Source organism: Diceros bicornis, chromosome 14 (genome assembly GCF_020826845.1).
Source record: "Diceros bicornis minor isolate mBicDic1 chromosome 14, mDicBic1.mat.cur, whole genome shotgun sequence".
Taxonomy (NCBI): domain Eukaryota; kingdom Metazoa; phylum Chordata; class Mammalia; order Perissodactyla; family Rhinocerotidae; genus Diceros; species Diceros bicornis.
The window spans coordinates 43,733,817-43,749,645 of NC_080753.1; the positions used below are offsets into that span (position 1 = coordinate 43,733,817).

The following is a 15,829-nucleotide window of genomic DNA, read 5'->3' on the forward strand; positions in this document are numbered from 1 at the left end:
GGCTCAAAGACAGCTGCCTTCTCACTATGTCTTCACATGGTGGAGAGGGAGAGCTCTTTGGTGTCTCTTCTTATAAGGACACTAATCCTATGGGATCAGGACCCTACTCTTATGAACTCATTTAACCCTAATTACCTCCTAATAGGCCCTGTCTCAAATACAGTCATATTGGGGGCTAGGGCTTCAACATATGAATTTGGAGGGGGACACAGGTAAGTTCATAGCATAGCATAAGTTCTATTATGACCTCATCTCCCTTTCCATGTTCTCCACTAAGGTCTTGATGCTTCTAGATTTCCTCTGAGGGCTGGAGGCAGTAGGCTGCTGTTGGGTTTAAACAAAAGCTGAAGTCGTTTCTGACTTTTTCCCTGACCAGACTTTGGATGGGGTAGGAAACCATAGCCTGGAGGGACTTTGAAGCCAAGTCTTTCCATAGGAATCATTCCATAGGAATCATCTTTCCTATGGAAAGATTGATTCTTTCCATAGGAATCAATCGTCTTTGGTCCAAGTGGATTCTTTCCTTTCCTCACATTGTACCAGATAGGTCAATAGGTCAAGGATTGCTGTTTCCATGTCACAAGTACAGAAAGTGAGATGCAGAGATGGAGAGTGACTTGGCCAAGGTCAACTAACTCATCCTTAACCAAACCACATAGATACTGGTTTTTAGTTCCTGGCAGGCATTTTTCCCCATTAGATCACTCAGCCTCATAGGCTATAAATTTGGTACATCTTCATTCCTGCTGTTGCTAAGGACTTGAGAGATGCAAATATCCTCTTGGAGATGTACCAAAGGAGTGGTCACAGGGAAGGAACTGAAAATGCTTTATACTTTCTAAAGTACCTCTAGAGTGAATGCTATTCAGCCAGATAGTGGATTAACTTCTAAGTGTAATGATAACATCTCTCTCATCAGCACACTTGTCACCTTTTTTTACCACCGGCTTCCAGTTAGCAAGTTCAGAGGAGGGGTCTGGGAGGTTCCTCTCTAATTCTTTGGAGCTTTGAGCCCCACAGAGCAGAGACATCTCTATTCAGGCTCTTGGGTCATTTGAGAAGGTGAACATGGTATACAGTATGAGGGAACCCAAGAGGAGAGTATTGTAAAACTGTGTTTGAAAATAAGACCCAGAAAACTCTTCAGAGAGGATGCTTCACCCTTGGGGTCTCCACCCTAATTTCAATGATTTTCATTCTATTGGATGAAATTAATAATTTGGTAATTGCTAGAAAGCCCTTGGGAAGCTCAGCTCAGAAGTACTGTCTGAGGAATTTGTTTCTCCTGGTGCTTATGTGGAAGAGACGCCAAGGAGTGCTCCTATCTTCAGCTGACCCACCACCCTGTTCCTCTCCAGCTAGCCCCTTAAAAACATGCATACGTTCAAAAGATGGGACACCGAGGTTTGGGATCAACAGAAGCCTAGAATTGAGAGCCGAGCACTGAATCACGAATCGTGTTATTTCACAGGATGTCATCGACGGCTCTGACCGCAGTGTAGCCCTGCAGCTGACCAATCTGGTGGAGGGAGTCTACACTTTCCACTTGCGAGTTGCTGACAGTCAGGGGGCCTCAGACACGGACACTGCCACTGTGGAAGTGCGGCCAGGTGTGCGCGCAGGTTTCTGTGCCCGGGTTAGTGGTGCTGGTCTGTGCTGGGGGTGGTCAGCCTTTGGGGCTCTCTGCAGTTCACGGGTGGAACCCAGTGTGGGAGGCTTCCTGTGGCTGCTTCAGCTCTTGGCTGGGCCCACTTTGAGGCTTTCTCTGCACGTTGTTGTATATCCTCAAACAGATACAGCCTCATAACTCATTAAGGAGAACTGGATGTGGCAACAAGAATCTCTTTTCACTTTTGTTTTCCTGCCAGAAGACAAGGACCTAATGTCAAATGGGCACAAGGGCTTCACTACTGGGAGTGCTGAGGGGGGCAGCTCCAATGAGGCGGCCATATTGACCCCCAGTGTAGACTGGGCTGGGCAGTGCCCACAGAGCTCGGAGACTGAGTTCCCTTCCCAGGGTATATGAGGTGCTGAAATTTCAAGGTAGCCCAGAGGCCGATTAGGCACACCTGATTATCTTCTGGGAAAATAATTAATAGACAACAACCTGAGATAAAACAAGGAAAAAGTAGTCTCAGATAGGGGCCTCTGTGGCATTTGGAAAAATTTATCTGAGTCCTGAAACCCAAATGTATACATTACACAGGGGTTGTTTAAAACTCTAACTTGCATACAGGCCTTGCTCCTTATCTTGTCAAGCCTGTGATTTCCAAGTGGAAATCCCGTATCTTCTCTTTCCCAGACCCCAGGAAGAGTGGCCTGGTGGAGCTCATCCTGCAGGTTGGCATTGCGCAGCTGACGGAGCAGCAGAAGGACACCGTTGTGAGGCAGCTGGCAGTGCTGCTGAACGTGCTGGACTCAGACATTAAGGTTCAGAAGATTCAGGCCCACTCGGACCTCAGGTATGAGCTGCACACCAACCCAGCATGAAGCTGTTAATTTCTTCTGCTTGTTCTGTACTTTTTTCTCATTCATATACTTTTTTTCTCAAAGGACGGCAGTAAGGACCACATCATTCTGGGTCCTTCCTATAAGTCTCAGTAAATGTTTGCTGGTTGAGAATGTTCTGAATGAAGGAGTTAGCAAACATCAGAGGGAGCTAGTTTTTAGCTCTGGTATCTTCAGAGGGCATGCAAATGGTCTGGGGCATGCACAGAGGACGTTTCACAGCCAGACTTCATCCATGCCCCATGTTCATGGGCCTGAGGCTTATCCCAGTGTGAGAGGATCATTGATTACCATTGCTGTCTTCTGGGAGTCTATGAGGCTCAACCTCTACCTTTATTTCTTATAACATTTATATATTTAATTGAGTGTTTATTTATAAACTCTTATCCAACTTATGAATAGTAGGGTGAGATGAGAGGAGAGAGAAAGAAAGAATATAGGATTGAAAACCTACCATTAGTAGTAAATCCATTTGCCAGTTATTGTCAGCTATTCTGTTTAGGCTTATTTTCCCGATAACAGAAGTTTACATAGAAAAGTACTAAATTAAAACAAATTCTAGTTATTTTTTATAGAACTCTTTGTAAAATGGATCACACATTTCCCTTACTTATAAAATATCAAACACTAAAGCAAACGTGTCTGAAAATCGACAAAACCGAAAGTTGCTTCTTTGGTTTTTGCTTTTGTTTTTGTTTTTGTTGGGAAAGATTTCCACTGAGCTAACATCTGTTGCCAATCTTCCTTTTTTTTTTTCCCCTCCCCAAAGCCCCAGTACATAGTTGTGTATTTTGGTTGGAAGTCCTTCTAGTTCTTCTACGTGAGCCATAGCCACAGCATGGCTACTGACAGACAAGTTGTGTGGTTCCGTGCCTGGGAACTGAACCCTGGCTGCCAAAGCGGAGCATGCCGAACTTTAACCACTAGGCCATCAGGGCTAGCTCAAAAAGTTGTTTCTTTTAAAGATCAATGAAACTGATAAACCTTTAGCTAAACTGACCAAGAGAAAAAAGAGAGAAGACTCAAATTGCTAAAATCAGGAATGAAAGGGGATATTACTACCAACCTTATAGAAATGAAAAGGATTATACTATGAATAATTGTATGTCAACAAATTAGTTAACCTAGATGAAATGGACAAAATCCTAGAAAGACACAACTATAAAAACTGACTCAAGGAGAAATTAAAAACTTTAATAGACCTACAGCAAGTAAAGAGACTGAATCAGTAATCAAAAAATTTCCCTTGAAGCTTCACCAGTGAAGCTTCACTGGTGAATTCTACAAAACATTTAAAGATTTAACAGCACTTTCACAAACTCTTCCAAAAAAACAGAAGAGGATGGAACGCTTCCCAACTCATTCTGTGAGGACAGTTTACTCTGATTCCCAAACGTAGACAAAGACATCGCAAGAAAAGAAAACTACAGACCAATATGCCTTATGAATATAGAAGCAAAAATCTTCCACAAAATACTAGCAAACTGCATCCAACAGCATGTATTTTTATTTATTTTGTTGAGATATAATTGACATATAACATTGTGTAAGTTTAAGGTGTACAACATATTGATTTGATATATTTATAGATTGCAGTATGATTACCTCCAGAGCGTTAGCTAACACTTCCTTCATGTCACATAATTATCATTTCTTGTTTGTGGTGGAAACAATTAAGATCAAGTTTCTGAGCAACTTTGAAGTTTATAATACAGTATTGTCTGTAATCACTATGCTGTGCATTAGATCTCCAGGACCGGTTTACCTACTGGTTACAAGTTTGTACACCAAAACAACATCTCCCTGATTCCCCCACTCCCTAGCCCCTGGTAACCACCATTCTACTCTCTGTTTTTACAGTTGACCTTTTTTAGATTCCACATGTAAATGAGATCACACAGTATTTGTCTTTCTCTGTCTGGCTTAATCTCACTTAACACAATCCCTCAGGGTCCATCCATGTTGTCGCAAATGGCAGGATTTCCCCTTTCTCATACCTGAATAATATTCCACTGTGTATATATATATACACACCACGTTTTCTTTATCTATTCATCCATTGATGGACTCTTAGGTTGTTTCCATATCTTGGCTATTGTGAATAATGCTGCAATAAACATGGGAGTGCAGATATCTCTTTGATATCCTGTTTTCCATTTCCTTTGGACATATACCTAGGAGTGGAATTGCTGGATCCATCCAGCAACATATTGAAAGGATTATACACCATGGCCAAGTGGGATTTATCCCAGGAATGCAAGAGTGAGTCAACATATGAAAATCAATACATGTAGTAAACCATATTAATAGAAAAAGGACAAAAACTGTATGATCATCTTAATATACACAGAAAAAGCATTTGACAAAATTTTCATGATAAAAACACTTGTTGTAGGTTGCATTGTGTCCCCCTAAAAGATAAGTTCAAGTCCTAACCCCTAGTACCTATGAATGTGACCTTATTTGGAAATAGGGTCGTTGCAGATGCAATTAGTTAAAATGAGGTCACATTGGAGTAGGGTGAACCCTTAATCCAGTGTGACTGTGTCCTTGTAAGAAGAGGAGAGATACAAAGACAGACACACAGGGAGAAGCCATGTGATAACAGAGGCGGAGATTGGAGTGATATTTCTACAAGCCACAGCACACCAAGGATTGCCAGCAACACCGGAAGCTAAGAGAAAGGCATGGAACAGATTCTCTTCCAGAGCCTTCAGAGAGAGAATGTTCCTGCCATCACCTTGATCTTGGAATTCTAGCCTCTAGAACTGTGAGAGAGTAAATTTCTGTTGTTTTAAGACAGCCGGTTTGTGGTAATTTTCTATAGCAACCTTGGAAACTAGTATAGATTTGAATAGAAATTTATCCAAAGAAGATTTACAAATGGCCAATAAGCATATAAAAAGATGCTCAACATCATTAGCTATTAGGGAATTGCAAATCAAAACCACACTGAGGGCCAGCCTGGTGGCGCAAGCAGTTAAGTGTGCGCACTCCGCTGCGGCGGCCTGGGGTTCCCCGGTTCGGATCCCGGGCACGCACCGACGCACTGCTTGGCAAGCCATGCTGTGGCAGCGTCCCATATAAAATAGAGGAAGATGGGCACAGATGTTGGCCCAGGGCCAGTCTTCCTCATCACAAAAAGAGGAGGATTGGCAGATGTTAGCACAGGGCTGATCTCCTCACAAAAAAAAAAAAACAAAAAAAAAACCACACTGAGATACCACTTCACACCCACTAGGATGGCTATAATCCAAAAGACAGACCATAATAAATGTTGGCGAGTATGTGGAAAAATTGGAACACTTATGCATTGCTGGTGGGAACGTAAAAGGATGTAGCCTCTATGGAAAACTGTTTGGCAGTTCCTCAAAATGCTAAACATAGAATTATCATGTGATCTAGTAATTCCACTCCTAGGTATATACCCAAGAGAAATGATAAACTTATGTCTACACAAAAACTTGCACACAAACATTCATAGTGGCGTTATTCCTACAGCCAAAAAGTGGATACAATCCAAAAGTCATCAACTGATGAATGGGTACATATAATGAGATATAGTCATACAAGAGAATATTATTTGGCAATTAAAAGGAAGTATTGATACATGCTACAACTTGGGTGAACTTTGAAAACATTATACTAAGAAGCCAGACACAAAATGCCTCATGTGTATTCCATTTATATCACATGTCCAGAATAGTCAAATCTGTAGAGACAGAAGGTAGATTAGTGGTTGTCAGGAACTATGGGGCCTGGGGAATGGCTGCTAATGGAGAGTATGGAGTTTCTTTTCGAGGTCATGAAAATGTTCTGTAGTTAGATGGTGGTGATGGTTGCACAACTTTGTGAATATACTAAAACCTACTGAAATTATACACTTTAGAAGGGTGAGTTTTATGGTAGCTAAATTATATCTCAATAAGAAGGTAAAAATAAAGACATGTCTGAAAGTTATTCTTTGTATGGTTGTGTCTGCACGCATATACACACTGCTCCTTTTCTCTGAAGGTCTGTCTGTCTGTCATCAGCTGGACTCTGGGACTGAAGAGCCTTTATTGGTGAACAGAAACAGATCAGTTCCTTGGCCCACAGGATACCCCCTTGTGTCCTCGCCCCAGAGCTGTGGCAGTCTGCCTTGCCAACTTCACAGGTTGGCCGGAGTGGACACGTCATGTCAGTCACCGCCTGACCATGTGGCTGCCCTCTCTCATTGTCTCCTCTGCAGCACCGTGATTGTGTTTTATGTGCAAAGTGGGCCACCTTTCAAGGTCCTCAAAGCTGCTGAAGTAGCGCGAAATCTGCACAGGCGGCTCTCAAAGGAGAAGACCGATTTCTTGCTTTTCAAAGTCTTGAGGATAGACACAGCAGGTCTGTCCCCTACCGAAATATTATTTATTTATTTTTTAGAGCCCAAGTAATGTAAGTATTTAATTGCTGTATATTCAGAACTGGATACCACTGAGCTAGACATCCCATCAAATTAAGTACAATGAGAACCTTAGAGAAACATAAATAATTGCCCGTTGAGTTTAAAGTGAAAGATTTCTGAGACTAGCTGAAATATGATCTGGTTCCAATATGGCAGGACGGTAGCCAGGTCTCATAGACTTTTTTGACTAGAAATTAAATATATAACTTAATTCCCATGGGAGTATTCCAATGGGATTATTCCTGTGGAAATATTCTAAAAGACTCAGACTAGCTAATCATGGCTAAGTTTTACTGGCAGGGAAAGATTTTCACTTTAGCATCCAGGGACTTGTTTTAGCATTTGTTTCTCCAATAGGTTTCCTGCAACACGTTTGCCAACTATGCTTTGTCTTTGAGGGAAACTAGAGAGCAACAACAGTCATCGGTCAATTTTTTTTTTTTTGATGCGGAAGATTGGCCCTGAGCTAACATCTGTTGCCAATATTCCTCTTTTTGCTTGAGGAAGGTGGTCCCTGAGCTAACATCTGTGCCAGTCTTCCTCTACTTTGTATATGGGATGCTGCCACAGCATGGCTTGATAAGTGGTGTATATGTCCGCACCAGGGATCCGAACCTGTGAACCCTGGGCCACCGAAGCAGAACACGCAAACTTAACCACTACGCCACCAGGCCAGCCCCTCATGGGTCAATTTTTAAAATTATACTCTCACATAATGGTCATTGTCAGAAATTTCATGCTTAAACTGTCAGAACGGTTTTAAAGACAGATAAATATTGGCTGGAAAAGCTGTATTTATATAATTTATTTACCTTGGACATCATGCCTTAGGTTGTGATGATGGTGTTGTGTAGACTATTGAATATTTAAGAGAGCTTATAAGTTCTTCCATTGTACCTCTTTTCTTAGCCCCTTGCTTGCCACCCCTTCCTGGCACCAAATGTGGAAATGTGGTCTTTGTCCAAGGTCTCTGTCCCCATCTTATGAGTAACATGAATCCCTTATTATCATAAAGTGGTTATTTTAATAGACACCGAGGAATGTGAGAGTTACAAGGAATATGATAATGTTTGGGTAGTAAAATTTAATTTGTTTCAGATATGTATCTACCCACAATTGACTTTCTTAACTGTAATATGGAGTAACTTAATTTTTTAATAACTCCTTTTTTCTAGCTAGAAAAGTAATATTTAATTATTATAGGAAATTTGGGATATCCATAAAGGCAAAAAAGTTAAAATAATCCTCTAGATTCTTGAGTCTAGAATTCTCACCATCCAAAGATAACTTTTGTTAATATTTTGATGTATTTCCTTCCAGTTTCCCCATCTCTGGAAACATTTAATACAATCAGGATAATTTGATATGTATTTTTAATCTGCTTTTTAACTTCAAATCATATTACGATCATTTTCTCAAATTTAAATTTTTTTTTTGGGGGGAGGAAGATTAGCCCTGAGCTAACATCTGTTGCCAATCCTCCTCTTTTTGCTGAGGAAGATTGGCCCTGGGCTAACATCCATGCCCATCTTCCTCTACTTTATATGGGACGCCGCCACAGCGTGGCTTGACAAGCCGTGCGTCGGTGCACACCCGGGATCCAAACCTGCCAACCCCGGGCCACTGAAGTGGAGCGTGCGCACTTAACCGCTATGCCATCGGGCCGGGCCCTCAAATCTTTTCAAATTTATCCCTCAATAAGATACTTAGGGCCACTAAGTACTCCATCGTGGATATGTTCCACAATTCATGCAACCAGTTTTCTACTCACAGTCTTTGAAGTTGATTTTAAATAATGCTACAGTGTAGATAAATCTTTGTTCACATCCCCAATTATTTTCACTGGATAAATTCTTAGAATTCATCTTTCTTAGGCCAGAGGGTGTTTTTGCCAAATTTTTAAGACTTTTGTTACCTGATGCATTTTGATGCTTCCTGATGAGATTGTCAATACTGAGAGACGATCCCCGGAACCCCTGTCCACACCATAAGAGGCTCTTGATTCAACAAGATGCATCTATTCAGGGCCCACGCTGTGAAAATACACAAGCTGGAGCCAGGGATTCCTCTTTCCTCCGTGATAACCATAGCCTCGCTTGCTTCCTCACAGGTTGCCTTCTGAATTGTTCTGGCCACGGTCACTGTGACCCCATCACAAAGCGCTGCATCTGCTCTCAGTTGTGGATGGAGAACCTGATACAGCGCTACATCCAGGATGGCGAGAGCAACTGCGGTGAGTCCTGGTGTGGTGGTGGCATGAGCTTTAAGACAACGCATTCTGAAATATCAGACACAGCTGCCTAGCTTTGCAGCTGTAAACATTCAACCCTTTTCTCACCTGAAGCCAAGTGAACCAGCTCACTTGGCGGTGAGTTAAGATCCTCCCACAATTCACCTCTGGGTCTGTGTTTAAGGCTTTTCTGTAAAACTTGCTGATGAGGAAATTCCCTTTGGCAGAGCAGGTTTGGCTAACCATGGCTGGCATTGCTAAGAAAGTTGCTTTGGGTCACGTGGGTAGTGTCCAGCTTGCACCTGCCTTGGCTCAGGCTCAGCGTGGCCTTCTGGTGGAGTGGCCCCTGTGTGGGCCTGCTGGAATCAGATCAACGTGAGAATTGGCCCACTCTTCCAGGCTGTCTGCCCAGGCGGGCACCAGAAATGGGAGCCACCTCCTCAGCCGGCCAAGCTAGTGCCCTTAGGTCTCTTCTGGGGGGGAAGACTAGACTATTTCAATGCCAGTCTATTTCTAAGAGTAAATTTATTGTCTTGGAGACCCAGATGGGCATAATTTGCAGAAAAAATTGTTAAGAGCTGACTGCCAAATTATGTTCCCACTCACTACCATAAAAATGTGAAGATAGCCAGCCCTTGGATCATTATTCCAAGGAGCATGTATAACATTTAATAGAGTTAAACCTTGTGTCTTTGCTCTTTGGATTTCTCTGTTCCTGAATTGCTGCTCTGAAGCTTTTTACGCTGGATTTCTGCAAGGATGTGGAAGGAATGAAGATTGGGTCATTTCTGAATTGCTGTCTGGCTCTGTGAAAAGTGTCTTCTGGCTCTGTGAAAAGTGGCTTCATGCAGCCATACAGATACTTTATTTGCTTTATTAAAATCAAGCCAGAACTATTTTGGGGTGTAGGGTTGTGATTTTTGTGATTTTGGATTAAACATTTTGATGTGCCATTCATGGGTGTTTCAGAGGCATTACTTCTTATGTGATTAATTTTAGTTTTTTCCTACTGTTCTGTTCTCAAGTCAGCATAAATATGTGCTCCATGAGGTCCCTGAACCAACCAGACAAAAATAGGTTGCTTTTAGGTTGTTCTTCAATTACCCGTATGTGACCTTGCTTATCCTCTGCTGCCAGCCCGAGGAGGTGTGATCAACACCTCAGATGGCCTTTGGTTGCAAGGACTCAGAAATATGCATTGTGAATCATTGACATAAACTTGTTTTGCGGCGAGTATGAACTGTGTCCACTCTGGTTTTGTTTTTCAGAGTGGAGTATATTCTATGTGACAGTGCTGGCTCTCACTCTCGTCATGCTCACAGGGGGCTTAACTTGGCTTTGCATCTGCTGCTGCAAGAGGTACCTGGCGGGCTTGTTTATTTACTTACTTGAAATCAAGACACATCATTAAATGGGATGTGACAGCTTTAGTGGCTTTTGCTTGGGTTTGTTAAACTGCTGAACTGTTTGACAATCACTTTTTTTATGAAGACAAACTGGTTTATTTTATTTTATTTTTTTTTTGTGGGGAAGATTGGCCCTGAGCTTTGCCAATCTTGCTCTACTTTATATATGGGATGCCACCTCAGCATGGCTTGATAAGCGGTGTGCAGATCCACACCCAGGAGCCGAACCTGCGAACCCTGGGCCGCCAAAGCAGAGTGCACAAACGCAACCACTATGCCACTGGGCCAGCCCCATACTAGTCTTGAAAAGGACTTTATACTAACACTGCTGTATGGTATATAGGAAAGTTAAGAGAGTAAATCCTGAGTTCTCATCACAAGGAGAACATTTTTTTCCTTTTTTCTTTTCTTTTTATTGTATCTATATGAGAAGATGGATGTTAGCTGAACCTATTGGGGTAATCATTTCACAATATATGTAAATCAAACTATCATGCTGTATGCCTTAAACTTATACAATGGTGAATGCCAATTATTTCTCAATAAAACTGGGGAAAAAAAGTACTTTATAATGCACTCTTCCCCACAAGGTATATGTGCCTAGAGAATGGAATAATACTGGGGGCAGCTTTTTCTCACTGCAGCTCTCATATTTTCTAGAAGGTTCAATGATTCGGTATAAAATCTAATGTTATTTTCTATCAGTCTTGCATTATGTTCACTAGAACACTAAGTGGCCTGACTGATCTGCCCGCAGTGAGAAAGGAGTTCTAGAAGTATGCTGATACCAATTGTAGATTTTGATTATTTTATCCGTGTGAGGCAATAATCGAATCTACCTGGTTCTATTTAATAAATGTAAAACTTTAAGCGAGGTGATACCATTACCAAAGAGAAGTTTGCTTTAGGTTTTTCCTTCTTCCTTTTTCCATGGAGCTGACCTCTGAAGAGACCCAGAGCTGCCTCATTGTTGGAATCTTCCAGAACTCTGTGCCCAACCCTCTGTGTGGAGATTCGTAGGGATAGTGATTAGTCCTTTGAAGTCCTTAGAAGACAGCATTGGGTCCACTTATGAAACACTATAAAATTCTCTCCAAAGAAGACAGGATAAAAAAAATAATGGTAAACCATAGTTAATCCTTAGTTTTCGTAGACCACTTATAAATTATTTTAGTTCTGTGATTACATTCCCAAAGGTAGGCGATGGAGAGCACAGGCACAGACCTCACAGGACTAAATTCCATTAAGTTTTCCTAGAACCATCTGGGATGCTGGTCACACTGTTGTGCTTGGCTTTAAAAATTCTGCAGCTTTGTGACATGTGTATCAAGGAGATGATAAATGCTTGACTGTGAATATTTATTAAGTTGGCCATTGTGATTAATGGCTCTAAGTGCTTTATATGTAATATCTAGTCCTCCCATCGACCATATGAGAAAGGGACTATTCCTACTCCCATTTCATAGGTGGGAACATGGAGTCATGGAAATATCAAAAAATTATCTCCAAGTCACCCAGCTAGTAAGTGCTACACCCAGAGTTAGAGGCCCGTGCTCTGACCCACCACGCTATCAGAAAACTGCCTTTGTGCTATGAAACTACTGTTCGTTCTCTACACACCTTACCATGGTTTTGATGTGTATTTTCAAATAATCCTATGAAGCACACAGGATGAAACAACCAGCCCAGTTGTTTTATGTGCTGTGAAAAAATAAAAGACTGAGTTGTTGCTAAGTAATTTTGGGAATTTATTACAATTTCTGTTTTTTGTTTTTTTTTTTTTTGACTGCTAGTGGATGTCATCTTTTCATTCCTGCATCTTTGGATATTCCAGGGTAGTATAGGTTCAGGGGAAAACTTGCTCAGCCAGGTGTCTCTGAGGAAAGACTTACTCCAGCAGAAAAGCTCGCTGGGCCGACACACAGGGTTTGAGGGTTGCTGTAGAGGTCCCTGGTGCCCCAGCCCAAGGCTGAGCTGAGAGCCTGCAGTTAGTGGGCCATGGTGGTGTGGCCGTTCCTACTCCTGAAAGTGTTTCCTCAAGATGCATGATGTATATCAGTCCCACTGAGCTCAGACCTGGCCGTGTACACATATCATTAGTAAAAGATGCCTATTAATAGAATGTACTAACATTCTGAACACAAAACGTTTCCTTTGCTGTCCTCCACATTTTAAATCCTGGATCCCAGTTACCTTTCTGAGAATCTGAGTTGAGCTTTTCATTGTTCCTTTCAGACGAAAAAGGACTAAAATAAGGAAAAAAACAAAGTACACCATCCTGGATAATATGGATGACCAGGAAAGAATGGAGCTGAGGCCCAAATATGGTAAGACGATCGCCCAGGTGATTTCCTGGTATCTTGAAATGACTTAATCCAGGCATTTCCCTGAGAGTTTCCTGGGTAAAGGGAGAGCAGCAGGCTGTAGTCAGGACTTTAACTGGGGAGGAAGAATGAGGCTGGGCTTCTGTGAAGAAAACAACCTATGTCAATTCCAAGGATATGCTCACCGGGAGAGAGTAGATGTATTATAAATTTAATGTCATTTTGGCAAAGAGCTTTGAGATGTTAATGGGTGAGGGATATGAAATGCCTATTATCAACTGAGCACCGACCAATGACTGCGGGACAAACACTGCGTTTCAAACAGGTGTCCCAGGGCCTGGCTTTTCTCTATGCATGGCTGGAGGGTGCGGAGTCTGTGATGCTGTTTCACCCCAGCTCATCTCTGAATGCTGTTCCCTTTAGGTCTGCTACACAGAAACGCAGCAAAAGAACATTTAGACTTCAAAATCAGACATTTTCCAGCAGCTACATTAGCTAATTAGCTATCTATATAGATGGACACAAAGGGTTTTTTACAGAAAATTGACATTCTTCAGAAAGTGAATGGGTCTCTATGCTTAGAACCACCTTGTCCACCTCAGTTAACTTTTTGATTCTCGTTTATTAGCTCTTGGAGACTGATTAAACCCTCTCTGGCCCTCTGAGGCTGCTTCGCACTGATTCTATGGATTTGTTATAATTCTGGATTTATAACTAAATTAATTCTTACAGAGGGCCATAATCACTTTCAACGTTGTGAGATGCACACCAGTGTCCACAGTAAATGTTGAGGGCCTACCCTATGCCCTGACTCGGGGTTAAGCCCTGGAGGCGGGGAGGAGAATGGAGCACATGCCTGCCTTTATGGGAGCTCACAGCCCAAGGGAGGGTAATTATACCAGAGCCCCAGGAGTCCTACAGAAGCAGGGATGATGTCCTGTGGGCACACAGGCTGGATGACTGATGGTGTATGGAGAGTGTAGTTAGGGACTTTGGCAGAAAAAGCTTCATAGGAAATACAAAAATTTGCGTACATTTATTGAGGGCTCACCATTTACCTTACATAATTTAATATCAGAGGTTTTATAAAGCGACTTTATACCTAAGAGCTCAAAGTGCTTTAGGTTGCATTATCCAAACTATCTTCCTCCTAAAATACACTCATCCTTCTGATGTTCCTGTTTCTATCCACAGAGCCCCATTCTTATTATTACCAGGTTCTAAACCTCAGTCACTAGTACTTGGTCAGGGTGTCTTGTCCCAGCTTCAACCGCCTGATCTTGCCTAGTCTTGCCCTCGTTCCTCACCATTCGCGTCATCACCACCCTAGCTTAGATCCTTGTAATCTCACTTCTGGACTATTAATACTAACTATAATAGTCGACAGGTATTTAATGTTTAATATGTACTAGGTACTCTTCTAAGCACTTTACCCATTTAATTCCAATCCTATGAACAGCTCTCTGAGATATGTGCTATGATTATCCCCATTTTACTGTCCATCTTCCTTCAATCCTGCACACTATGTAGTAATTTCCTAAAACCACATTATAATCACGTTACTCCTTTGCTTATAGGATAAAATCCACACTTCACGGCTTACCTTGTACTCATGTGCTTTTCTGTGAGGTCCCAGCTTCTCTTTCATTATTTCCTCCAGGAATCATTGGCTCTAGACTGTTTTCTTCAAATATTTCTGGATGCCTCTGTATACTCTATGCCCTTCCCTTATTCTCCTGTCCATATCTACTATCTTCAAATCCTGTCCTATGTGAAACATCACTGAAGCAACCCCCACTGATAAGTGTGTGTTTATCTCTTCTTGATTCATATAAGATTTATTTTTAAAAATGTCTTGCCTGTTATGAAGCATCTTCTCATGAGTCTTTGTCTTAAATGCTTAGACATTATAAATTCGTTGAGAGCAGAGATCATATCTTATACCTGTTCTGTCTCTTATTTTGACCCCTGCAATCACATATTCTACCAAAAATATTTAATTGAACCAAACAGTAAAATTATAACAGCTTTCATTTATTGAGTGCTTAGTGTGTGCTAAATGCTGGCCAAGAGCTCTCTATGCACTACCTCACTTATTCCTTATGTGAGGGAGGAAGAAATTTTCCTCTACCCTCTAGTTTCTTCTGGCTGGTCTAAGAATTAAATTGACATGAGACAGATTAATGGAAGAAAATCAAATTTAATTTCATACATATGGGAACCCCACATACACGAGAGGTTGAGAGACAGGTAAAGTGAGGTCTATATGCCATCTTGAGCTAAGGAATGGGATAGGGGCCTGAGGCTTCAGAGGGAAGGAGGGTAATTCACAGGATGATAAGAAGAGCAGATGTTCTGTAACAGTTAGAGATTTGCCCTGCCATACAGATAGGTCATAAAAAGTTATTTCTGGTAATAACTCTTATTATGGGCAAGGCCTCCAATTTAAACATTTTATTTATTTATTTTCCCCCCAAAGCCCCAGCAGATAGTTGTATGTCATAGCTGCACATCCCCCTAGTTGCTGTATGTGGGACGCGGCCTCAGCATGGCTGTACAAGCGGTGCGTCAGTGCGCACCCGGGATCCGAACCCAGGCCGCCAGCAGCGGAGTGCACGCACTTAACCGCTAAGCCACGGGCCAGCCCAAGGCCTCCAATTTAAATTCTTTAAGGGAAAGGTAAAAATTTCTCTGGAGCCCATAGGGTCTCTGTTAGCTCAAAATATTTCACATGCCAGAGTGGCACATCTAGAGGATGCCTGTTCTGAACCCCTCCACTCACCATAAACCCATGGAGTAGATGCTTCATCTCCCAACTTAATAGAAGCCTGAAAGCCCAGAGAGGTTACACATCTGTATCATGCCTGGGGTCACACAGCTGGTATGTGTCAAAGCTTGGGCTCAAGCTCCAGTGTGATTCCAAAGC

The 15,829-nt window shown here is 42.0% G+C and overlaps 1 protein-coding gene across 8 annotated transcripts in view; it reads left to right on the top strand.

Annotated features, from left to right (window-relative positions):
• The window catches only part of KIAA0319 (KIAA0319 ortholog), a 104,868-nt gene that overhangs the window by 85,894 nt on the left and 3,145 nt on the right, over positions 1 to 15,829 (top strand). For 7 of the 8 annotated variants that reach the window (XM_058555154.1, XM_058555158.1, XM_058555150.1 and 4 more), the window contains 6 exons: positions 1,472 to 1,610; positions 2,303 to 2,462; positions 6,740 to 6,882; positions 9,054 to 9,176; positions 10,442 to 10,532; positions 12,815 to 12,906. In XM_058555154.1, the coding sequence (XP_058411137.1) occupies positions 1,472 to 1,610; positions 2,303 to 2,462; positions 6,740 to 6,882; positions 9,054 to 9,176; positions 10,442 to 10,532; positions 12,815 to 12,906 (748 nt within the window). Of the gene's footprint in view, positions 1 to 1,471; positions 1,611 to 2,302; positions 2,463 to 6,739; positions 6,883 to 9,053; positions 9,177 to 10,441; positions 10,533 to 12,814; positions 12,907 to 15,829 lie in introns of those variants that run through there. The other variant, XM_058555155.1, reaches the window with a different exon arrangement.